Here is a 25,400-nt window from a genome sequence, read left to right as displayed (position 1 = left end):
TGGGCCAAAGGCAGGCGCTAAACCGCTGAGCCACCCAGGGATCCCCGCCCCTCTGGACTTCTAATTTGTCCAAAACCAGAGCCTCTGCTTTAAAAAAAAGAAAAAAAAAAAAAAAAACGAGTTAAGTAGGAATTCAGTGATGCCCTCTAGGAGCAGAACGAGAGAGAGGAGAGGGTTTGTTCAGCACTGTGGCGGGTGAGCCCCAGATCGAAGGGGTGCCAAAATCTCAGTAAGTAAATCAGTAATAGCTTAATGCTTTTTTTTTTTCTTTTTAAAAGTTAACACGTAGGGACGCCTGGGGTCTCAGGCATCTGCCTTCGGTTTAGGTCGTGATCCTGGGGGCCTGAGGTGGAGCCCTATGTCCAGCTCCCTGCTCAGTGGGGAGTCTGCTTCTCCCTCTGCCTCTCCCCCTCCCACTTATGTGCACCTTCTCTCTGTCTCAAATAAATAAAATTGTTTTAAATAAATAAATACATGAAATGGACGTGTATGTTGAGATCACTGTAGATCCCATTGCAGTTCTAAGAAATAATCCAGAAGGCGCAGTGCAACCTTCACCTAGTGACACAGAACAGGGCGCACAGCACAAGTGATGACCGGCCCCCAAAAACACTGCTCCCTGACCCCCAGAACCGGTGACTGTGCGCTATGAAAGGAACTCTATAGATAGCGGTAAGTTATGAATCTTGAGGTGGGGGTGACCCTGGGTTCCCAGGGGGCCCCAGCATCCTCACCAGGTCCTCCCGAGAAGGAGGCAAAGGATGGGCGTCCCAGAGACGTGCAGACCCTGTGCTGCTGGCAGTGAGGACGGAGGAGGGACAGGGAGGGGGCGCCTCTGGAAGTGGGAGAAGGCTGGAGCCGGGACTCCCTGGGGCCCTGGAGGGGTGCAGGGGAACCAGTCCTGCCCACGCCTGGGTTTTACCCTGGGAGACTCGTGCCAGATTTCTGACCTCCAGCATGGTGAAATAACAGTTATGCTGTGCTCAGCTCACAGTAAGTTTGGGGCAACTCATTGCAACAGCAGTGGGAAACCACACTGGGTGATCTCCCCTGCTTTTATAAACCCCCACATTCCTCCCTCATTGATGAGATTTTTTTTTAAGATTTTATTTATTCATGAGAGACACACACACAGAGAGAGAGAGAGAGAGAGAGAGAGAGGCAGAAACAGGCAGAGGGAAAAGCAGGCTCCATGCACGAAGCCCGATGTGGGACTGGATTCTGGGACTCCAGGATCACGCCCTGGGCCGAAGGCAGGAGATAAACCACTGAACCACCCAGGGATCCCCCTGATGAGATATTTTTAAAAATCAAAATTAATGTGCAAAAAAAAAACCCACGCTTTTTTTTTTTAAGATTTTATTTACTTATTCATGAAAGACACACAGAGAGAGGCAGAGACACAGGCAGAGGGAGAAGCAGGTTCCCTGTCCTGTGGGCAGCCTGATGCGAGACTCGATCCCAGGACCTTGGGATCACGCCCTGAGCTGAAGGCAGACGCTCCACCGCTGAGCCCCCCAGGTGCCCCTCTTTGTATTTTTTAAATGTGGCTAGAAGAAAATTTGCAATTACTCATGTAGCTCATGTTTCTACTAGATCCTGCCGCTCGAGATCCTATAGTGTTTGCCGAGTCACTGAAATCAGATAAAGGCGCACACGTGTGACATACATCATTTCACACGAAATAAACAAACCAACAGAAACCACGTGCCGTGGTATATTCTTTTCCTTCAAACCTTTGCCTGAATATCCCTCATCCACCGTGTTTGAGACTCCAACCCCTCACCCTATTCTCCCTTGTTTCATTCATTATTCTTCATCCTTCAGCTCCCGGCACACAGGAATCTTTTTATGGTGACTTTATTGAGATAACAATCCTCATAGTATAAAATTCACTCAAAGTGTATGATTCATCTGGTTTTAGTGTATTCAGAGTGATGCAACTGTCATCACATTCAATTTTAGAACATTCCATCACCCCAGCAAGAAAGTTCCTAGCAGTCACTTCCAAGTCCTCTCCGCCCCTCCACCCGAAGCCCCTGGGGACCACCAATTTACTTTCTGTATCTATAGAAACAATACAGTGGCCTTTTGTGTCTGGCCTCTGTCCCAGGGGCTCATCCACATGGTAGCTTCAGCGTTTCGCTGCTTTTTACCGCCAAACGATACACCTGCACGTGGTTATGCCACATTTTGTCCACCCAATCATCCTTATAGGCATCTGGGTGGTTTGTGTTTTTCATTTATTGTGAATGGCACTAAGAACATCCAGGTAGACATGTTTACATGGACACATCTTCAACCCTCCTGGGTTCCTAGGAGAGGAATCAATCGCTGGGTCATCTGGTAATTCAACCTGCAACGTGGAGGAGCTGCCCGACCGCCTTCCAGGTGGCTGCCCCAATTTCCACCCCACCGGCAATGCGGGGAGGGTTCATTTGCTCTGCAGCTTCACCCACACTTATTTTTCCTGGTGTTGTCTTTTATCAGAGCTGCCCTGTCAGGAGTGAGACTGTGGTTGTCTTTTTTACTTTTTAAATATTTTATTAGTGAGGGACACACAGAGCGAAGCAGAGAGACACAGGCAGAAGGAGAAGCAGGCTCCCTGCGGGGGAGCCCTAGGCGGGGTCAGGACCTGGGCCTAGGGCAGATGCTCAACCTCTGCAAGATGCTCAACCACTGAACCAACCACCCAGGTGCCTGTTTTTTGTTTTGTTTTGTTTTGTTTTTTATTTACTTGAGAAAGCGCGCAGGTTGGGGGGGGGGGGGCAGAGGGAAAGGGAGAAGCAGGCCGATGACCCTTAACCCACTGAGCCACCCAGGCGCCCCGCCTGTGATTTTGATTGCATTTCCCTGATGACTCACGCTGGTGAGCAACTTCTCCGAGCTTCTCGACCACCTATTTTTTTTTTAATAAATTTATTTTTTATTGGTGTTCGATTTACCAACACACAGAATAACACCCAGTGCTCATCCCGTCAAGTGCCCCCCCCCCCAGTGCCCGTCATCGACCACCTATTTTGTTTGGAAAGTGGATGCTCTGCCCATGTGGGGGGCAGGGATTTTTGTCCCTCCCCTGGGCCAGCGCTGGGTGCGAGCGCAGTCCGCGGACTGAACCACCGTCCCGCGGGGGCAGCGGGGTCGGCCCGACCCAGACGTGCACCTGCTGTGGGGCGCGCCCGCCCGGGGGGGGAGGGGAGGGTCTGCCCTTCAGTGCCCGGCCCGAGCCTGTCCCCCGCTCGGACCACGACCCCGCCCGCCCCGGTCGCCCGTGGCAACGCTTGGCGCCGCGCTTCCTGTATTGATTCGAATCGCGGGCTACGTCACGTCCTCCCGAGATGCCCGCCGCGCGCAGGCGCAGTCGCGCGGGTGGGCGTGGCGGGGCGCGCGGCGCGGGCGCGCGGGTGGGCGGGGCGTGGCGGCCGCACGCAGCGCGCCGGCGCGGGGGCGTGGCCGGCCGCGGGAGCGCGCGCGGCGGAGGAGGGCTCCGGGAGGCCGCGGAACAGCGACCGCCGCCATATTAAGGAGCGCGGAGCCCGGGGTCCCGTCGGCGGCGGTCGCGGCCCGGCCGGTGCAGCTGTGGGCGGCGGAGGCCGGCGCGGCGCCGGGAGAGGCGGGGTCGGCGGAGCCAGCGGGCGACCGGAGCGAGCCAGGTGAGGCGGCCGCGGGGCGGGGGCGGGGACCCGCCCCCCGGGCCCGGGCCGCGACCCCCCCACCCCGAGCCGGGCAGGGCCGGACGGCGGCGCGGGCCCACTCGGGGCCCCTGACTCCGAGCCGGCGGCCCCGGACGCCGCCCCCCGAGCCGCGCCGGGCCCGGGTGACCTCCGCATCGCCCCGCCGGCGTCGCCCCTCCCGAGCCCCCTGCGGCCGAGCCCCCCCCCCCCTCCCGCCGGCAGCCCCCGAGCCCCGCTAGTGAGGGCGCGGCCGAGCTGTCCCCGAGAAGCGCCCAGCCCGGGCCTCCTCCAGCCCTGCCCCGACCGAGGCTGCCCCCGTGGCTGTCACGGCCCAGCCGGGCTCGCCCCCTCCCCCCGCCCTGCGGCCCCGAGACCCCGAGGCGCCCCCCGTGCGCCCCCCGCGCCGCCAGCCCGCCCGGGTCCAGCTCTCCGTGGGGGCCCGGACCCCCACCTCTGCCCAGCCACCCTGTCATCCCAGGGCTCTTCCCGGGAGCCCCCCGTGGGGAGTGCTGCTCCCATCACAGCCATGCCCCCCCCACCCCACCCATTGGCCCTGCACCCCCAGTCCAGCCCGAAGCGGGAGACCCTCCCCTGTGCACCTGCCTGGCCCAGACCTGCGTCGTCGTCCCCGAGAAATCATCCCCTCTTTCAGCTGCCCGCCCTACTGGGAACTAGCCCTCCTGCTTTCACTCCAGTCCGCGGAGTGATGACCTCATGCCTCCTGTGGGTGAGGCTGCACCCTCCCCCTTCGCCTCGCCCCCCCCCCCCAACTTCTTCCCTTACCTTCAGTGGGGGAGGATTTACCCAAAGGAGAAACAGGCCACCGCAACATACACAGGTGTTTCCCTTACCCCAAATCGGGGACAGGTGAGAGGATCTTTGAAATGAAGGAGGTCGGGTGGTCTCCGCCACCCCGCCGGGGATCTGCACACTAGAGGCTGATGGGATCTGGGGACAATCCTCAGAGCGGGGGCATTGTCCCCTAGAACGCATCCTAGGCTGTTGTTCGTCCAGAATTTCCCGTGGGCTGTCCAGGCCTCTGAGGTCAAGGGTCCCTTCCGTCTCAGGAGTACTAGACTGGCTGGCTGCCTTCCGAGCCCAGGGTGCTGCGCCGAGTGCCGAGTGAGCGGGGTTCCACTGCTCCAGGAGCGTTTTAGGGAGGGTGATGGGCTCTCCCGCTCTGCATCCAGGCTTCTGGCCCGTGGATGGCTCTCGGTTCAAAGGACAGTTGCTTTGCTGGGTGGTGGGCAGTGTCTGGGAAGCTAGCCGGCCTGGCTCTTCAGGCTCCCATGACTGCTTCTCTGGGGGAAATCTCAGACCCCGGGGCCCAGCCGGTGGTGGTAGCTGTTTGGGGCCAGGGGAGAAGTGCTGGGAAGCAGCTGGGGAAGCGGTGAGTCTTCAAAAGCCGGTCTGCCTCCATTCTCACACCAGGCCCTCTCTTTCAGCAGGAGATCTCCCCGTGCTATTCGGTTGGGGCCTCTGGCCTGGTGGGTGTGGGGACCTTTTGCCTGGTAGCACCGAGCCAGGCGAGGATCCTAGATCATTCTTTTGGAGGGCTGATCCTGGGGACCCATGTCAGGTGTCAAGATCAAGGGACTTGGTCTTTTAGGAACCAGCAGAATGGCAGTGCCATCGTAACTCTCTCCTGGAGCAGAGGTTCTTTTTTTTTTTTTTTAATAACATTTTTTTAATATATATATATATTTTTAAGACTTTATTTATTCATAGAGATGCAGGGAGAGAGAGAGAGAGAGGCAGAGGAACAGGCAGAGGGAGAAGCAGGCTCCATGCAGAGAGCCTGACGTGGGACTCGATCCCGCGACTCCAGGATCCTGCCCTGGGCTGCAGGCGGCGCTAAACTGCTGCACCACCAGGGCCGCCCTGGAGCAGAGGTTCTCAGCCGAGACATTGGTGCTGTCTGGGATATCTGTGGTGATCACGACTGTGGGTGCTCATGGTGTCGAGTGGGTGGGGTCAGGGATGCTGCCCCCCTTCCCCACCCAGTGCTCAGGATGGCCCCAAATATCCACAGTGTCGGGGGGAGACTTGGGCCTGGGTTGAGACCAAGAGCCCTCTGAGGGCAGGGACCTCCCCAGGGCCTGCATAGTGCCTGGTAAGGCTGGAGCTCCAGAGCACTGGCCTGAGTGGGTGCTCAAGGGCGGGAGTGGCCCGAGGATAGGGTGCGTTTGGCCCCTTCTGGGAGTTGGCACAGGGAGCCAGAGGCCTCGAGAGCTGGGAAAGGACTACTAGGCTGCCCCTCTTCTGCCCAGCTGCTTCCCACCATGCAGCTTCTGGTCCCTCACAGACCCTAGTAGCCTCCTGCTTGTCAAGTCCACTGGTCACCGCCCTGGCTACCTCTCACTGCACCTGCCTGAGATTTGGTGTGTGCAGAGCAGCCACAGGTGTGTGTGTGGGGGGGGGGGGGGGGGGCGGGGGGGCGTGTTGAGCCAGATGCGTCCTGCAGCTCCTGCTGAGCGCTGGGACTCCACATGCAACCAGAGCTCCTTCTCATGTGGCATTGACGTTCTGGATGGGGGACATTGGTGTCCCCAGCAGCCATGCATCCTTGGCAAGTGACTAATTTCTCCTGCTATGGCTTCCTCGCTTGAGACTGGTACAGGAGCACATGGTGCGTCCCACCAGTGGTTCAGTCCTCAACCATCGTGCCTAATAAATGACCCCTGCCCCCCAAAAGTGGACTGTGGACTCCACTCTCTGTGGCTTCGTATACCTGCCTGCCAGTGAGCAGACTCCTTCACTGGCCCTTCTTTTCGTTATTTATTTGCTGAATTTTTGTTGGTAATAGATCTATTCAGATATAATTCCCGCACCATATGGTTCACCAATTTAAAGTACAGAGGCCAGTGGTCTTCAGCTTTTGCATCTATCCCCACTAATTCCAAAGCATTCTCATCATTCTGAACAAACCTTTCCTTTACGCATCAGTTCTATACCCTCCCCAGCCTCCGGCCCCCACGAGCCCCCTCCCTGTCCGTGGATGAGCCTGTCCTGGACGTGTCACACACACTGTGGGGCCTCCTGTGTCTGGTTCCCTCCCTGAGTGTCATGGACCCAGGGTCCGTCCCTGGGACAGCGTGTGGGCACCTTGCCCCTGTTCGTGGCCCAGTGATCTGCCCCTGTGTGGGGGGACACATTATGCTTCTCCACTCGCCAGCTGCTGGACACTTGGGCTGTTTCCACCTATTACCTGTTACAGATATAGCCTCTACGAACAGTTGAGTACAGGTTCTCGTGTGGCGACCCTTATTTCTGATTTGAACCCAGATGCTTGTCTGCTCTCCACATGCTTTCTTGACGGGCACACTTAGCTTCCTGTCCTCATTTGCTGCTGGTGCCTGAGGCTGGCTCCAGAACTCCAGGCCCATGTGGCCGGTGCCAGTCGTTGTTTGGTTGTCCTGCAGGCACCCGGGTTGAGTTAGCCCAGAAGAGGCCACTCTTTCCTTGCACCTTCCCCACCCCAGCCTCACTTGGGGCCCTCCTCTCTGCCCCCCTCCTCTCAGGCCCACCTGCTTCCTCACCTGGACTGGGCAGGCACAGCCTGGTCCCCCTGCTCCCCAGTGCTCCTCTCCACGTGACCCCACCTTCGGTCCATAGAGGCACATCTCTCGCTACTCCTGGCTCCCTGTCCTGCCCCACCTCCCTGCCACTGGCCCCAGGACACGGCCCGGCCTGGTAGAGTGTGCTTTCAGCCTTCCCTTTCCCTCTTCCTGCCTCCAGCGTGCTCCTTACACCCAGCCTCCCCAGACATGTGCAGTTCTCTAGAGCAGCAGACCATTCCTTCCAGATTCCAGTGCCTTTTTGCATATTCTCCTTCCAGAGGAAGAAACCACTGATTTGCATGGGACAGACATGCCAGGCTGTGTTTGCATAGTGTCCTACAATAAGAGGAAAAAAGGAGACGCTGGCTGGGCAGGAGGTAGCGTGGGGAAAGGATGGAGTGAGCAAGAGAGGGTCTGACTGCTTCTTGGAGCTTGTCTGTCTGCACTTAAGGCTGAACAGCAAGAGAAAGGTCAGCGCTGGTCTACTGAGCCTGAGGGAAGCCACTCTTCCCCTTAAGGATTCCCGTAAAGCAGGGTTTCTCTCCTGGAAGCAACGTCTAGCGATGTTTATGGTTATCATACTGGGGGTGTTCTGGCATCAAGTGGGTGGGGGCCAGGGATGCTGCTCAGCCGCCTGTGGTGCCCGTGACGGCTGCCCACAGAGAAGGATGGGGCCACAGTGTCAGCAGGCATGGTTGGGGTTCCCTGCCCAAAGCATACTAGGTTTTAGGGTTTCCTTCTGTCCTTACCTGGGACCCGGAAGTGGGATCCATGGTGAGACCTATTGAGGATGCACTTTCTGATGCTCAGGGCTCCCTGAGAGGGTCAGCTCCCTGTCCCTGCAGGTGTGCAAGCAGATGCAGTCGTGAGGGGGCTCACTCTGAAGCCTTTAAGGCCTGTCCAGCCTTGAGATCTGGCCCTCTGACGTAAACCACAGCTGCAGTCACATAAGTGAGCATACATCGTTCAGGTGCCGTCGCCAAGTTTTCTTTCCTTTGCGTGGGGGTTTGCATCCTCTGGGCTGCTGTGGACCCTACACCTTTGTGGCCCAGATGTCTCACCACATCACACTGGGGAATGGGTACCTTGCAGTGCCGAGAGCTGGGAGATGAGTGGCTTGACCTTGGGCCCGCTTCTGAGGCTTAGAGCAGCAGTGCTCACCTGGGGAGCCAGGTGTGTGCTCTCACGACCCTTGTCACAGAGTAAAAAGGGAGAGCCTTTGCTCCAGAAAGCCATATCCTCTAGACTGCCAGCCCTGGGGGACAGGACTCCTTGATCAGCCCAGGGCCTGCCCGTACAGAGTGGGGAGGGGGGGCGGTCAGCATTCACTGAGTGAATGCATGCTGGAACTTGCTCCTCAGGCACCAGCCCCTTCTGGCCTCCCCAGAAACAACTTGCCTCTCATGGTGATTCACATCAGCCCCCCAGGGGAGGCACATTGTCACCTGTGTCAGGAGCACCTGTGTTAGGTGCCATTTAGATGCCAGCTCTTCCAGGCCTTGCCTTTCGCTATAGTGAGAGGTGAGGGACCACGAGCTCATCATGTTCCCTCTGCCGGGGGGACCTCCCTCTTCAAAAATCCCATTCTGTGCAGCAACTATTGGGCTCCTAGGAGCCGGCATTCTAGTTGAGGTCTAGAGGCCATGGCCAGCCCTCCATCACACGGCTCTACATCTCTTACTGACCATAGCCTTCCCTCCTCTTGTGAGAGATCCATTCTTCTCCCCTGCAGGGGCAGTGAGGGAGGAGAAGGGGCTCCACCTGGCCACCCAGCCTGCAGCTGGGGCCAGCTCCTCACTGAACAGCAGCAGCCGTGGCCGCTGGGGAACCTCCCTGTGCCACAGACCACACACGCTGCCGACAGAGGAGCAGGAGGCAGGCATATCTGGGGTCTGTTGTGCTCCTGTCACCGAGGCCCTGGGATCAGCCACCACTTCCTAGCCTCTCCTCTCCCTCTCCTCTGGGTCAGGCACACTGCTGGCTGCTTCAGAGAAGTCCCGCCCAGTTTTATAGCAACATAGGTGGCCATATCCCTTTAACCCACTTCAGAGAGAAGCTGCTGGGCCAGTAGGAGTTGAAGCCAGGACTCAAAGCCAGGTCTGCCCTTTTCTGAAGCCCTCCTTTATCTTTATCTGATAGACCTTTCTAGGACTGTATGGTGTTGTGTGTGTGTGTGTGTGTGTGTGTGTGTGTGTGTGTGTGTGTGTTGGGGGGGGGTGCTGTGAGGACTGCTTACAAGTCTGCCTGAGCGGAGACAGAAGCAGCAAAGCCAGAGGCTCCCATGTGAGCAGAAGATGGAACAACTCCCCCTTTTTCTCGTTGGATCTTTCTCATGTGCTACTTCCCCAACCTCTTAGAGACCAGCTGAGAAGAATATGACCACCTCCTGGGCCCCCGGCAAGACGTTCCGGTCTTCTCAGGAGGAAAGGGCTGCTAGTCCGTAGTGTGGGAGCATCCAGAGCTGCCCCCGGGTCTCTGGCAGCCTCTGCCTGTGGATCTCTCAGGTGCACGTTCCTCTGGAGAGTTCAGGGGTCCTGTGATGGGCTGTGCCCTCTGGTGGCAGTTCCCAGGGAACCCATAGCCATTTACCAGTATATTCCTTATTGGTGGATGGTTCCTGCGAGAAGCCACCAGCAAATATTCACATGTGGTATGATGTGATGCCCCAATCCAGAGCAGGCCTTTGATCTTCAAGCAGCTGGCTCAGGTGCTGGGCCTGGGGACTCTTCCCGCTGGGGCAGCAGCATAATCTGAGCAGCTACGGGTGCTCCCAGCCGGTTCCTCCTTTGTGGAAGGGAGATAGCATTGCACCTGGGGGAGGAATTAAGTAGAGGACCTGGAGCTATGCTGGCCCGAGGAAGGGTGGGGGCAGGATCTGCCGCTGTCATTGTGACAGGGGCCAAGAGTGGTATCCTGTTCATTTGGGGCCCTGTGCCCACACGGAACATGGCAGGGTGTGTGTCCACAGGCTCCTTCATACCCGTGTGGGTAATACCAGGTGCCACTTGACCTCGACCTGTTGGCAGATGGCTTCTCCCACAGAAACTGGAGTTACCCTCACCCAGGACAGTTTGCCAGGGGACGCCGGGTGGTGTCAAGGACATGTGGTCATCACAATGGGAAGAGCTACTGGTGTACTCCATTTCATAGGTAGCCAGACCCAGGCCAAGGTCATCCTCAAACACCAAGTCGTGAAAGCCCTGTTGTGGGGACATTTCATTTCTTTTGGCTTACTGAAGAGCCTTACAACTTCTACCCCAGGAGGGACCGGTTTTTCGAGATAAACAGGACCTTCGAGAACTTGAAATTTGGTGAGCGCTTCTGGAAGCAGAGTGCTCCGTCCTGGGCCCAGCACGAACTTGGGAGGAGATGTGGCCTGTGCTGCACCCAGGCCTGGAGACGGGACTGCTACGTGTCCAGGCCAGTGCCCCTGTGATGCCCCCCGTGGCTGCACCCTGATCCGGGAGGCTGGGAGGCAGGTGGAAGTGCCACATGTTGTGTCATTGGTCCTTGCTCACGCCAGGCTCAGCCACGTGTCTCATCATCTCCCTCATTTGCTGGCCTCCCTGGCCCGGCCCCAGAGCAGGTCTGCCGGGCACTGAACATTCCAGCCGGACCACTCTCTGAGAGGGTGTCCCCGGCCCCACCCCTCCATGCCAGGACTACCCTAGTCGTGACAACCACACATGTCCCCAGACACCACCCAGTGTCCCCTGGGGGTTGGGGAAGGAGGATGGTCCCAGCAAGAACCACTGGGTCGCGCCTAGAGTAAGCCATCCTTGCTGAGTTCCCAGTCGGTGGAAGCCACGTGAGCACCGCTCCCGGGGCTGGGCGAGGTCGGGGCTAGCGGGGAGCTGCGGAGGCTGCGCTCCATTGCTGCTGGTGGGAACGGGCCTGCTCTCAGGCCCCAGATGGGTGAGGAACATGGCCAGCGCCCGGGAGGGGAGCCTGGGGGCCTGGGCAGTCCCTGACCTGTGCAGACACTAGTTTCTGCTGTGTGGGAACCTCCTTGTCCTGTGAGGTGACTGGGGTGCTGGCCATCTCCCAGAAGAACAGGCGTGCAGGTTGGAAGCTTGTCTGAGGCAGGGGCAGAAGGTGGGCCTCCTGGCTCTTCATTCCGGGGGCCACTGCGAGAGAAGGGGAGACCCCCTTCTTTTTTTTTTTTTTAAGATTTTATTTATTTATTCATAGAGACAGAGAGAGAGAGGCAGAGGGAGAAGCAGGCTTCATGCAGGGAGCCCGATGCGGGACTCGATCCCGGGTCTCCAGGATCACACCCCAGGCTGCAGGCGGCACCAAACCGCTGTGCCACCAGGGCTGCCCCAGGAGACCCCCTTCTTAAGGGTTGGCTTGCTAGGTGCACTGGTCCCCCAGTGACCGTACCCCGTGGAGGGGACAGTGGCAGCGAGTGGCCGAGGGCTCTGGCCCCCCTACCTGACCTGGACACCAGATCCCCTGCTGCCTTCCAGCTCGGGCTCAGCCATGGAGGGGGGAGCAGGGAAGCAGATGACAGCTCGTTCACAGAAGCATCACCGCAGGCTGTTGGGTATTGTATCAGGAGGACCTTCTCGTCTGAGGGACAGAGGCCAGGGTGCCCTGCTGGCCGCACCCCGGCCCTGGGCCCCGCAGCTCCATCTCCCCCGCTGGCCTGTTTCTTTGGCGAACACGTTCACGGGACACAGAATCCAAGAAATACAAGCTGCCACACCTGAGGAAACCAGGCTCCCTCTGCTCCGGGCCCCTGCCCCCTCGGTGTCTCCCACAGCCAACCTGGGCTGCCCGATGTGCCCCGGGCCCCCGGAGGGAGCTTGCACCGCGCTGGCTGCCCTGTCCCCTGGTGGGGAACCAGCCTGCCGACGCTGTCCTTGGACGCGTGGTTTTGCACACACAGCTACTATGGGCAAATTCTTAGAAGCAGAGCTACTGCATCAGAAAGGATGTGCGTTTGAAAATTAGGAAGCAGCTGCCAAATTGCCGTCCTTAGAAGTCGGGTCTCAGCTCCTGCTGGGGAGCATGTGAGCCTGCCTTCTCCCTGCGGCTGGGCGGCCGGAGGGGGCGCCGGAGGTGGGCACCTGCTGCCCTCCAGTGCTGGCGAGGGTGGGCGTCTTTTCTCAGGAAGGCCACGCTCCCACCCTGCACCACTCTGTGTCTCCCGCGCCTGGCACATATTTCTCCCGGTTGTGTCGTCTTTTTAAATAAAACCATTTGTGGTTTGTCTTGCCTTCTGGACACTTCGTTTCTCCTGGGCCCTGCTGTCCTCACACGGAGTCACCTGAGGACATAAGCGTGGTGGCCTTGCTCTGTGAGTAGAGGGTCTGGTTTCCATTGGAAGTGAGCCTACCTGGGCTGAGAGGTTTAGAGCCCCGTAGTGCACAGTGTGACTGTTCCCCGTGCTGAGGTTTCTCATTCCCCTAAGCCACCCTGGCCCTGAGCAGCCCTGCCTGGGGAGAGCCAGAGAGGGGCGTCCCCTGAGCGTAGGGACTGCGCATGGCCTTCACCTGGTCCCCCCAGGGCTCACTGCCTGGTGGGCCAGGTGGGCTTCACTCTGCACACAGTGGCCAAGGGAGATAGCTTCCTCTCTAACCCTCGTTTCCTTGTCTGCAAAGGGGAGAGGACAGCTGACTGGCCCAACTCTGGGAAAGTACCCCTCAATGGTAAGACTTACCAGAATGGAGCCGTGGTTGCTCCTCTTCCGGTCCCTCTTCCTCCTGCTTGGGAAGGAATTCTCAGTCCTCAAAGTGGCTGCTGGCCTCCTGGAGCTCAGCCTTGGTGTGCATGTGGCTCAGCCTCACTCTCAGGACTGTCTTCTGAATGGGCGTCTCTGGCCTGGACAGAAATTCGTATGGGCATGCCGCCCCAGGAGTGGTCACGGTGGTTGGGGTTTGTTCCTGGGGCAGACCAGTAGGTCGACGTGGAGCTGGCCTGGAAGGGGAAGGTGGGAAAAGGGGTCTCACCCCCAGAGAAGTGAGGGACACAGCCATCACTCGCTTCTGGACTCAGTGACAAATGGGCTGAACCAGTCTGGGGACCTCTGCTGGGGCATTCAGGGTACATGCAAGGGGGGTGGTGGCCAAGAAGGGGATGGCTGTTCCCACAGGTTTACCCCAGCCAGAGGGCCTCAGCCCCACTTTGCTCACCAAGCAGGAGGCCCACTCTGTGGCCCTGTGGGGAGGACAGAGGCCGGGGGAGCTCAGAGGAACGCCAGGCCCAGTGGAGGGAGGACCCTGGGGGCCGGTGGCCACAGACAGTCAGGCCTTTGGGCAGGAGCCCCTTTCCCTGCCCCCATGTGACCCTGAGGTGTTGCTGCCCCTCGCTCAGCCATCACATGTCCACGTGCATGAGGCGGTAGTGCAAGCTCGCAGTTTGTGAGGCCATGCACTGGGAGCCCCAGCTAAGATGTGCGAGCCTGCTAACATGGTACAAGCTGTGGGACACACTGTGGTGGCTGGTGGCTGCGTTCTTTTGCCTCCGAGTTGAGTCCAGCTGGCTTGGCTTTGGCTGAGTGTCCGGCTCTGGGCCTGGACCACGTCAGGCCCGGCCTCTGTGTCCCATGATTGCAGGGGAGGGTCAAAGACTGAACTGGCTCATGCCTGCCCTTCAGCCACTGGCCCTGGAACCCATCAGAGAGGCTGTTTGGGGACTTGGATTGGCCTCAGTATATCCTGGTGTGGCCACACCTGGAGAGGACCAAGTGGTATATACCCAGGTTTGTTCCCTTCCGGGTGAGGTGAAGCTAGTACTTTTCTCAGGAGTCTCGTGGATGGGACCCTCTGGGGACCCCCTATGAGTGGGGTCATACAGGAGGTGTCCTCCTGTGTCTGGCTTCTCTTGCTGAGAGCAGTGTCCTCAGGCATCAGAACGTCCTTTCTTTATAAGGTTGAGTAACATCCAGTGTGTGGGTGGCCCCCACTGTTTGTCCTTCATCTGTGGACGGACACTGGGGAGTCTTTTTCTGAGTGGCTACTAGGAGTAATGCTAGTCAGGGCGTTAGAGTACTAGTTCCGGCGTGCGTCTGCCTTCCTCCCTCCTGGGTGTGTGCCTACAAGTGGAATTCATGGGGCACGTGGCTGTGTGTGTGTGTGTGTGAGGCTTCTCCGGAAGCTCGTGGAGATGGGAGCGGGGAGTCCGTGCTTCCTGGGGACAGAGTCTCAGTTTGGGGAAGATGAGAAAGTTCTGGAGACGGATGCTGGGGGTGGTTGCAGGACAGTGTGATCGTGCTGCTGAGCTGTGCACTTACAGTGGTTACAGTGTCTTTTGCCACAATTGTTTTAAAGGCGAGTATTGATGTCTCCAGGGCTTTACACCTTGGAATTCATAAACTAACAATTTTTGACCAGCCTTTGTTTTTTAACTTGATGTTTTCCTGTCATGGACCCAGGCTCCAGCCAGAGTAGCCCAGTGACGGTGACTGTGGGTGCACAGGGGGTCTGGGCCAGAGAGCAGGTGCACTGGGGGAAGCTGCAGTCCTCTGAGCCCCCTCTGTGCCAGGCTCTGTCCCTGCAAAGTCTTACATCAGCCTCCAGAGGCTCTGTGGTGCCTCTGGGGAGGTAGGGCTGGCAAATGTTTCATGTTGGCTTCTGGAAGCAGCTGCTGGCAGTGGGCCTGGTGTCCGGCCTCATGGCGAAGAGCATCCTCCTCTCAGAGGTGGCTACTCCCTCTCCCTTGCGCACAGCCCTTTCTTGCCTCCATGTGTTCCTCCTTCTAGAACATTCTTCCCTGCCTCCCCTCTTCTTACTCCTCTTCAGAGAAGCCTTCCAAGCTGGGATGAACTCAGTGGGAGGTGGGTGTGAGCTCTGCACACTGGCCAGGAGCAGAGTGGAGCTGCTGAATCCCACCCCACTTGTGTACACACAAGTGCCTGTAGGTTAAGGACTGTGGTCTGGTTCTTGCATTAGGACCCAGAGGCTGCCCTATTCAGGGAGGAATCCATGCTGAGACGGTAGCTCTTGTCCAGCCCCCACCTCAGGGCTGCACATGGTCTGGGGGCAGCTTGTGGCCTCCGAGGATCTGAAGCAGGAAGGCAGCACGATGGGGTGCATGGGTTGGAGGGGTGGTCCCAGCGTGAGCCCCGTGGCCCAGGAATAGATGAGAGACTTGCACTAACCAGGACAAAGCCAGGAGGTCTGGCAGACGGTCCCTCAGAGGAGTCCCGGTCCTCCCCATCCCATCCCCCTGGGGCCTCTCTGGCCTGTGGGGTGCACCCTGGGCTCCTGGGAGGAAGGCCCTACACATGGTAGAAGGACTCCGCCGTCACCACGGGGTTTCCTGTGGTCACCAGGCAGTGGAGGGAGCTGCTCCTCACTGGTGCTGACCTCTTCTGTCCTTCCTGCTCCAGGCTGACCTTGGCCTGCTGACCTTGGCCGGCAGGCTGTGCCTGCCCTGCGGCGCCATGGACCAGGAGTATGAGCGGCGCCTCCTGCGGCAGATTGTTGTTCAGAATGAGAACACGATGCCCTGCGTGAGTACCTGGCACCGCAGCCCCACTGGTGCAGTCCTGGCTCCACGCGGTTGGGGGCTGGAGGGGTGCAGTGAGCCACTGGGCTTCAGCCTGCAGGGGATGGGGTGCTGGGCAGGTGAGAGGCACAGCCACACACCAGGGAGTCCTCGGGCTGCCAGTGTGCCTCCTGCTGCTGGAGCCCTCATGGACCATCGGCTCCCCCTCTGTTCCTGTGGGGCCATGCTCGGGACTGCCTAGGGGGCCAGGGGACATGAGCTGCCCTCCCAGTCTCCAGAGAAGGAGGTGAAGGGCCCAGGGGCTCAGAGCTGTGGGGCTCGCCTGACCAGGCAGAAGTGTGATGGTGGCCTGAGGTGGCCCTGTCCTTATCTGCAGGAACCCAGCAGAGTTTGGAGGTGCCTCTTTCCTGTGCCCCACCCCTCTCAGCCATGCCGCCTGTGTCCTGGGCTCCTGACCTGCCCCAGGCTGTACCTGCTGCTCCCCTCAGCACTCTCTAAGCTCGGCGCCTGGCAATCAGGCTCCACCCGAGGTATCCCAGGGCCATGCTCCTTCTGGGGGCCCCGTGGGGGCATCCTTTGCCTCTCTCAGCTCCTGATGTGGCCAGCAGTCCTTGGCTTCAGAGCCATCACTCCCATCTCTGCCTTATCATCATGTCCCCTTCTCTGTGTGTTGGGAGTCTCTGACTCTTAGGACACAAGGTGTGGATTTGGGGCCCATCCCACTCCAGGATGGTCTTTTTTTTTTTTTTTAAAGATTTTATTTATTTGTTCATGAGAGACCCAGAGGCAGACACACAAGCAGAGGGAGAAGCAGAATCCTTGTAGGGAGCCCGATGCAGGCCTGGATCCCAGGACCCCGGGGTCACACCCTGGGCCCAAGGCAGTCGCTCAACCACTGAGCCACCCAGACGCCCCCAGGATGGTCTTGTCTTAACTGAATTACACCTGCAAAGACTCTGTGTCTGAATAAAGTCACTTCCCAGGTGCTGGGGGATAGAACTTCATGTCCTTCTGGGAGACACAGTTGAACCCACAGCAGATCCCTTATAGGAAAAGGACCTTCCAGGGGTGCCTGGGTGGTTCAGTCAGCTTAGCATCTGCCTTTGGCTCAGGTCAGGATCTCAGGGTCCTGGGATTGAGTCCTGTGTCAGGGCTCCCTGCTCAGTGGAGAGTTGTGCCCCCCCACCCCCCACCGTGCTCGCTTTCTCTCAAATAAGTAAATAAAGTATAAGAAAAAAAGAGAGAAAGGACATTCCTGCAACAGTTGAGAGGGGTGGGCTGCTTGGCTGGGAGCTATACCCCCGCGCCTACTTCCTGGTTCTGCTGAGTCGAGGTTCTGTGGAGGGACCGTCCTTGTTTGATGGAGATGGGGCAGCAGCTCTCAGTACCCAGGGAGTCAGGGGCCTTAGGTCTGTACTGTCCCCTCTCTAGCTGTTTGTGATGGCTGGGAAATAAAAGCCCTGTCACGCCAAACCGAGCGCATGGCTCACCTACCATTTCACCTCTCCTCCTGGACCTCGAAATCAATCCCCTGGTTCGGTGGCCAGAGACTGAGTGCAAGGAGCCAGGCTAGGCCCGGCCTCCGGGTCTGAGAGGAGAGGCTGGCCTTGGCACTTCATGCTGGGGGGCTCTGAGGCACCAGCCCTGCCGTCATTGCAGGTTGCGGAGATGCGGCGAACCCTGACGCCTGCCAACTCTCCCGTGTCCTCCCCCAGCAAGCATGGAGACCGCTTCATCCCCTCCAGAGCTGGTGCCAACTGGAGCGTGAATTTCCACAGGATCAATGTGAGGGGCTGCCCAGAGGGCAGGGGGTCCGGGGCGGGGGGGGCTGGGCAGGTTGCTCCAGCTGGCCCTGCCTCCTTTCCCTCCCTCCCACAGGAGAATGAGAAGTCCCCCAGCCAAAATCGGAAAGCCAAGGATGCCACGTCAGACAACGGCAAAGGTCAGGAGTCCGGTCCCCCTGCCCCAGCCACCCCCCCCCCAGCCCCTCCCTGGCCTCATGGAGCCCCTGCCCGCAGACGGCCTGGCCTACTCTGCCTTGCTGAAGAACGAGCTGCTGGGAGCCGGCATCGAGAAGGTGCAGGACCCGCAGACAGAGGACCGCCGGCTGCAGCCTTCCACGCCTGAGAAGAAGGGTCTGTTTACGGTGAGCCTGCTGCCTCCCGGCTGGCAGCCTACACCACTCCAGGCCACCCGGCTTGGCCTCCCCACTTGTTCCTCCCGAGCTCCCCTTGGGAGCCACTTAACCCCATGTCTCCAGCCAAGAGTTTGCTCTCCTACTGCCACGAAGGCAGCCCTGGGGCAGATCTCATGTGCATGGTCCTGAGCCTTGGGGCAGCCCCGGGGCGGTGTCGGAGCCTGTTTGGGTCTCCTCAGAGATGGCTGGGGGGCTGGTGGCTGGGGGGGTGGAGAGGTGGACACTGGCAAGTCACAGTCCAGAGGCCTTGGTCATGAGGCCTGGTTTGCTTCTCTGGATCCCCGGAGCCCAGGCCATGCCTCTGGCCAGTGCTTCCCCCGGGGTCAGTGTGCACCCCACACTCCTGCCCAGTCGCCAGCTGGGCAGGGGCACCAGGGCTCTGAGTGGGAGGTCCCTGAGCTCAGGCTGAGGCTCCACTCAGCTGTTGTCTGCCCTCCCCTGCCCCCAGTATTCCCTCAGCACCAAGCGCTCCAGCCCTGACGATGGCAACGATGTGTCTCCCTACTCCTTGTCCCCAGTCAGCAACAAAAGGTGAGTCTGGGCCTGCACGGGCCAGGATGGGACGGGGCGGGCGGCCAAGTGGTGCTTGGGAGCCAAGATTGGTCCTAGAACTGGGCTCAGGGTACAGCGGTGGTCCGGGGCGCCTCCCACATTGAGGATGCAGCACAGACTCCGTGGCATTGCACCCAGACGGGAGTCAGGGAGGGCTCCCCAGAGGACGTGCCAGGCAGAAGGGCATGATGTGGCTGTCAGAGCTCCAGGCGGCCAAACATCTGATGGTGGAGAGGTTGGTGGCCACTGGGTCACGCATAGCCTGGGATCGTGTGGGCGGCCGGAGTCAGGGCCCAGTGAGTAGGAGACCCTGAGAGGGAGCCTACGGCTTCTAGGACTGCAGAATGGGGAGGAGACCGTGGTTGCCTTAGGTTACACCAGCACAGACCCACGAGGGAGCCTCTATCTCTCTGTAGTCAGAAGCTACTGCGGTCGCCACGGAAACCTACACGCAAGATCTCCAAGATCCCCTTCAAGGTCCTGGATGCCCCGGAGCTGCAGGACGACTTCTACCTGAACCTGGTGGACTGGTCATCCCTCAATGTGCTCAGCGTGGGGCTGGGGACCTGCGTGTACCTGTGGAGCGCTTGCACCAGCCAGGTGGCCCTGCTCGGGGAGCATGTGCTGGGGGGGGAGCAGTGGGGGTCTCAGTCGGCCTCCACCTGTGTCAGCGGGAGAGGCGCAGCCTGGGGACAGCTGAGGGGGCCATGTCCCTCCCTGGTGGCGGTCCACCCACCTACCCTGGCAGCGGGTCTCTCCGAGTGGCAGCTGGGGTTTAGGGCCGCTGCTCTTTGGAGTGGGCTGTTGTCAGGAGTAAAACTGAATGCAACTGGGCTCCTAGGAGGCAAGTGAAGCCGCCCCAGAGAGAGGACCACCCTTCCTCTGCCCACAGCAGCTGGTGCCCTGCACCCATGACATGGTGCTTTGTCACCCGGGCGCCCCTCCCCTAGGTCTGTGCTGCTGTGTGTCCCCTCCCAGCGTGCAGCCTCCTGAACACTCCAGCTGCGTTACCCTGCGTCTCAGCGCTGACACCAGGGCCCACAGGCCTGAGCAAATTAATGGGTGTTTGGGGGATGGACGGGGGGGGGTGGGGGTGGTTGAACAGATGGTGAGGGGGTTTCCAGAGGCCCAGTGGGCAGTATGTCCACTCACACTGACCATGTCCCCTTTCCCCAGGTGACCCGGCTCTGTGACCTCTCAGTGGAAGGGGACTCAGTGACGTCTGTGGGCTGGTCTGAACGGGTCAGTACACAGGCCCCGTCCCCCGGCTGGGCAGGGCTGGCACAGGGGAGATCTGGTCTCGCTGGCAGGGGCCCTTCACAGTGCTGGGAGGGCTTCAGAGACCCACAGGAGCCAGAACCCAGGCTGGAGGTCACTCGTCTAAGCTCCAGGAGTGGCATCGGCACCCCTGCCTGTCCCCAGCCTGAGAAAGATGGTTACAGTTGTAGGGCTCCTCCGCAGAGACCCTGGGTCACACTCGATCCCCTGCAGGTGGCTCCCCCTCGCCTTCACAGCTGGTGCGGCAGCCGCACATTGAAGCGCAGATGATTAGTGTGTCTGTTAGCTGGATTTTAACAAACCTCTGTGTTGGCGTGACCATCTTCCTAGAGGTTTCCAAGGAGAGGTAGCCTTTTGGCCCAAAGGAACTTGCAAAGATATGGCCTCAAGGCCCTGCAGCAAGGAGGGTGAGGGAGAGGTCCCCATGCGGGGCCTGATGTCTGCTCCCTCCCCATGTGATTGGTCTTAGGGGAACCTGGTGGCCGTGGGCACGCACAAGGGTTTCGTGCAGATCTGGGATGCAGCCGCAGGGAAGAAGCTGTCCATGCTGGAAGGCCACACGGCACGCGTTGGTGAGGAGCTGCTTGGTTCCCAGGGGACAGGTGTGATTCTGGGGGGCAAAGCCTCAGCCTCCCTTGCCCTCTGTCTGGCCTCTAGGGGCACTGGCCTGGAACGCTGACCAGCTCTCATCTGGGAGCCGGGACCGCATGATTCTGCAGAGGGACATCCGGACCCCGCCCCTGCAGTCAGAGCGGCGACTGCAGGGCCACCGGCAGGAGGTGTGCGGACTCAAGTGGTCCACGGACCACCAGCTCCTCGCCTCAGGGGGCAACGACAACAAGGTAGGCACCACGGGCCCCCTGCCATCCTGGCCTGAGGCCTGTCCCTTCCACCACAGGTGTTTTGGGGTGCAGGGGGCTGAGACAAGCTCAGAGGTCTCACTGCCACTGCCCCCGCAGCTGCTGGTCTGGAACCACTCCAGCCTGAGCCCCGTGCAGCAGTACACGGAGCATCTGGCGGCTGTGAAGGCCATCGCCTGGTCCCCACACCAGCATGGGCTGCTGGCATCTGGCGGCGGCACAGCTGACCGCTGCATCCGCTTCTGGAACACACTCACAGGGCAGCCACTGCAGTGCATCGACACAGGCTCCCAGGTGTGCAACCTCGCCTGGTCAAAGCACGCCAACGAGCTGGTGAGTGCGGGGCTGGGTAGGGCCTGCGGGCAGGAGCATGCATGCGTCCCACCTCGATAGAAAGCCGTCAGGAAAAAAAAAAAAGAAAGCCGTCAGGGTCCCTCAGTGAAGAGGCAGGGGCAAAGGAGCCTGGGTGTGCAGGCGTGGGGGCTGCGCGGGAGCCCTGGCCCAGTCAAGGCTTCCCCTAGGGTCCTGAGGTTTGGCCGGGCACCTGCCACCCATGTCTTGGAAGACTGGAATGTCTGGATGTGCCCATTCTGGACGCAGGCCCTCCCACCCAGCGCGCACTGGAGAGTTCACAGAGTTCTCAGGCGCTGTGTGGCTCTGGTCAAATCCAGCCGTCAGCTAGAGTGCAGGGAGCAAGGGCTGTCCCCTGTGGCCTCTTGCTTGGCGAGCCTAACACGCAGGCTCCGGCAGCCTCGCTGCCTGGGTGGGAGCGTCACACTGCTTGCATCTGAGCCCTGGGGCCACCGAAGGGGGGCCTGGGTTCTGACAGTGCCTTCTCTGCCCCCAGGTGAGCACGCACGGCTACTCACAGAACCAGATCCTGGTCTGGAAGTACCCGTCCCTGACCCAGGTGGCAAAGCTGACCGGGCACTCGTACAGGGTCCTGTACCTGGTGAGTCTGCCCTGACCGGGTTCTGGAAGAACAGCACTGCCCCATGCGCCTGAGAGGCATTGTGCAGCCCTGCCTCAGCATCCCCCGGCCTGGGCAGCCTCCAGGACTGCAGTAGGGGACATCTGTAAAGGCCAGGATGTCGCACCACCTGGAATCTGTTTTCCGCACCCCTGCCTTCCTCCACTCATCTGTGTGTGTGCACACGCACGGAAGGAGTCTCTGTGGATAACCCGGGTCCGAGTGCTCAGCTGCTGTCTGGACATTTCACCAGACCACCGTTTGATCGGGCTTGGAGAAAGGACCACTCTCTCCAGATGTGCCCCGTTGTTTTTTTCTTCTCAGAAGAAAATGTTTTGTGTTTAAACCAACATATCATTTGTCTGATTGTACAGAACAAACTGTGTCTCCTTGCGGTGGGTGGGGGACGGCCTTGCATTTTTACCAGGATGCTCTAACCTCGCTCTGTCGTGCAGCCTCGGTGGGGCCCACCCCCTTGAGCCCCTGACTCCCCCTGCACCCCTCTGCTCCTCTGCTCCATTCCGGTAGCTTTGTCCAGGGAGGGGTGTCTGCAGGACAAAAGGATGAGGAAGGGTCTGTCTCCTTCCACAGGCCATGTCCCCCGATGGAGAGGCCATAGTCACTGGTGCTGGGGACGAAACACTGAGGTTCTGGAACGTCTTTAGCAAAACCCGTTCGACAAAGGTAAAGTGGGTCGGTATCAGTGCCAGATGTTCCCCCACGCGCGTCCCCTCAGCCTCAGTCCTGGGGGCTCCCCCTCGCCCCGCAACCTGACCAGCCCTGTTTACCCTGTCAGCTATACTCTCCCCGGGGTCCCCTCTCTGCTCCCCATCGCCGAGCAGCCCCAGCCACGTGGTACCAGGTGCTCGGAGCCTGGCTCCCCGCACACCTCGGGGTCCTGGGAACGGTGCCCGCAGGCCCCTGTGCCCGAAGCCCCGCATGCCCTCCAGGCAGAGGTTTTTCCCACCCCCCTGCTGCCTGGCGCCTGGCCCGGGTGGCCTGGCTGAGTGGCCCGCGATTACAGGGAGGCCGCCCAAGGGCCGCCGGCTCAGCGGTGCCTCCTTTGTGCCCCACAGGAATCCGTGTCAGTGCTCAACCTCTTCACCAGGATCCGGTAAACCCTCGGGCCTCCGTCCGGGTCGGAAGAGTACCACCTCTCGTCGGCGTGCATGGACCCTCCCCTCCCCAGCTCACGGTCCCCAGAGGGGGCGGGCGGGGAGTCGGGCCTGGAGAGACCCCGAAGATTCTCATTAAAGCCTGATTGCGAACCCTGGCAGCCGGTGTTTGGGGCGGGGACGTGGCCGGGCACCAGCAGGAGGGGGCCTGGCTCCCTCCATCCTGGGTGGCCCCAGCAGGGACCATCTGTTTGGCTGCTGTGCTCAGAGCACGATGGACACTTCCTGGGACCCAGCCTGCTTCCATCTGCGTCCGCCGCTGCATCGTCGGGGCTGCATGCTCTTCCCAGAAGCACGTGCTCACTGCCACTGCCGCCGTCACCGCCACCACCACTCATGCCTACAGGACAGACCCCTGGGGCTGGGCGGACTGCCGAGGTCAGCACATGGATCGAAGGGACAGAGCCACCTGATAGGTTTCTCTGCGGCTGGTCCTGCTGTCCTTGCCCCGGCAGCCACGCCGCTGACTCTTCCAGAGGCACCACGTCAGGAGCAGGCCCTGGGCAGTCTCCGTGCCGAAGGACGTCATCTTGAGATGGACTTGTCTGAGGAAAACGAGTCAGGTCCATCGGCTGTCTTGTGTTTACCCTGACCCTGCACTGTCCTTGTTACTAACGGGGGTCACAGCCCTGTTTTGTCCCCAAGCAGGACTCGGGTTCTCGCGGCTTGCTGGGCAGCCAGTCAGGGTAACCCAAGGGCAGACTCGACCCTGAGAGGGTTCCTGTGGGCATCTGGCCCTCCTCCCTAGCCCCTTGCCACACCCTAGGCCCCCTGGTTGGGTCCTGCCATTGGTGCCATTGGCCTTGGGGCAGCCAGGGGAGGAGGCACCCATAGGTCCTTCCAGATACTTCCTGAGCTTCCCCCAGCCTGCCTCATGGCCCTCTGCTCTGTCCAGCTGCCCCATGGGCCCATCCACTCCTGCCTTGTCTCCAGACCAGGAGAAATGGAGGAAGGGAGAGCCTGGGCGTGGCCAAGGTTGTGAGCATCCTCCCCACCCCCCCGCCGCGCCTCAGATCAAGGGGTGCTGATGGAGCAGACGGGGTGGAGCAGGCCTGGGCGAGGTGGGTCCTGCAGAGCCAGGGAGGCCTGCACGGAGCCCCTCCAGGTCCCCGTGGCCATGTGTGTGCACGTGTATATATGTACTTGTGATTTTTCTTTGGGTTGGTTTGTTTGTAGATCAGTCCCAGAAAATTTAAGCCTGGTGGGGCAGGAGCGGTGGCTCACCCACTACCCACTGGGGGGTCGGGCGGTGGGGGGACAGCGCTCACAGCTCCCGATCAGCCAAACCTGCCTGAACTTGGGGAAGGGACCCCTCCTCCCCAGCCCTGATCTGCCTGCCACAGGGACGACAAGGGACAGTGTACATAGATGTGTGTATTTTGATTGGTCGTTCTTTGAGTGTTTTTTTTTTTTTAAGAAAACGATCCTGACTCTGCCACGCCCTCACCTCGTGCAGTTGCCAGAGCCCTGGAGCTGGCCGTGCTCGTGACTGTGTGCCCCCCAGCCTGTGGACTGGGCCTGGGCCTTGGGATAGAGAGAGGGGCGCAAAGTGTGTCTGCAGCCGCAAGTGTGCGTGGGGCTAAGTGCAGGGGCTGGGGACGGAGGGGCGCCTGGTGCAGAGCTAGCCTTGTTCTTGTGAAGTGCAGCATCGTTGTCATTAAACCAGTCGTGGGTTCATGCACTGCTAGGGCTGGCTGTCCATCTGTCTTGTCTGTCTGGTCCTCGGCCGGGGTGTCTAGGTGTCACAGACGGCGCAGGCGGCTTACCCCGGGTGAGCCGGCCATGGAGAAGACTCACCTATAGTCTGTAAGAGGTGCTGGTGACCCCGAATTCAGGGTCCCCGGGGGCTGAGGACGTGGGTGTGGCCCAGCCAGGGTGCAGCCCCGCCGTGGGGAAGAGGCACTCAGCCCTGGTTACCATCTGGAAGGAGAATGGGCCAGAGTAGTGGTCTGTGTGTGCACGGGCTGGTCACGGTGGGGTCGAGGGAGGGCTGGAGCGAAGGAGCAGATGAGGACGGGGTGAGGGGGCTGCACAGCAGCTCTCAGGTGAGACAGGTGCTCCGACCACCTCCACCCTACCCAGGGAAACGGAGGCCAGTGTGGGATCTCCCTGGCCCAGCATCTCCCACAGGGGTGGAGGCTGGGGGCAACGGGCAAGGTTGGTTTTTGTTGATCCGTGAATGTAGCTTTTGCAGTGAAGGGAATGGGATTTAGTAGTAGTAGGGGGTGAGGCACAGGCCATGGGGGGAGCACGGAGCGGCCGGTGTGGGGGCTGACGAGAGGATCATAGAAGAGGGATTTGGATGTGGTCGAGGGGAGGGAGCAGCAGGTTTTGTGTCTCTGGAGGAAAGCCAGCCCATGCCAGAGGGGAGGTGACTCCGGGCAGGACCTGGCAGGTCAGGGAGCCTCAGGGGGTCTTGGGAAGAGGGATGAGCCCCCTACAGTGAGCAGCTGCCCACATGTGGCACAGCACCCAGAGCCCCTTCCCTCTAGGTGAGGAGCCCTGTCCGGGCAGTGGGGACCAGGCCATGGGGAGGGTGTGGGCTTCCACCCCTCAGACAGCAGGGACAGCAGGGCCGTTGTGGGGCCAGCAGGAGGCGCTGCGCAGGCAGCCAGGAGCAGGTGGAAGGGGGGCAGGCAGGTCTTGCGGTTCTCGTTCTATTTTTCATTACTGTGGTAAA

At 60.0% G+C, this 25,400-nt stretch overlaps 1 protein-coding gene across 2 annotated transcripts; it reads left to right on the top strand.

Moving 5' to 3' along the window:
• The first annotated feature begins 3,494 nt into the window (after nt 1–3,494).
• FZR1 (fizzy and cell division cycle 20 related 1) lies at nt 3,495–24,401 on the top strand. 2 transcript variants are annotated; one of them, XM_072787862.1, is made up of 14 exons: nt 3,495–3,653; nt 15,570–15,692; nt 17,348–17,473; nt 17,567–17,630; nt 17,707–17,834; nt 18,334–18,416; nt 18,854–19,037; nt 19,614–19,679; nt 20,185–20,287; nt 20,373–20,557; nt 20,675–20,908; nt 21,423–21,527; nt 22,137–22,238; nt 22,622–24,401. In XM_072787862.1, the coding sequence occupies exons 2-14, from the start codon at nt 15,624–15,626 to the stop codon at nt 22,661–22,663; spliced, it is 1,491 nt and encodes a 496-aa protein (XP_072643963.1). In that variant the 5' UTR covers nt 3,495–3,653; nt 15,570–15,623; the 3' UTR covers nt 22,664–24,401. The 2 variants fall into 2 exon arrangements, with proteins under 2 accessions (XP_072643963.1, XP_072643962.1); XM_072787861.1 differs by lacking the exon at nt 3,495–3,653 and having other exon boundaries at nt 22,137–22,229.
• The last annotated feature ends 999 nt before the right edge of the window (nt 24,402–25,400 follow it).

Source organism: Canis lupus, chromosome 19, assembly GCF_048164855.1.
Source record: "Canis lupus baileyi chromosome 19, mCanLup2.hap1, whole genome shotgun sequence".
In the NCBI taxonomy this organism is placed as follows: domain Eukaryota; kingdom Metazoa; phylum Chordata; class Mammalia; order Carnivora; family Canidae; genus Canis; species Canis lupus.
Note: the sequence above shows the minus strand (reverse complement) of the source record. Positions and strands in the feature narration are given on the sequence as shown.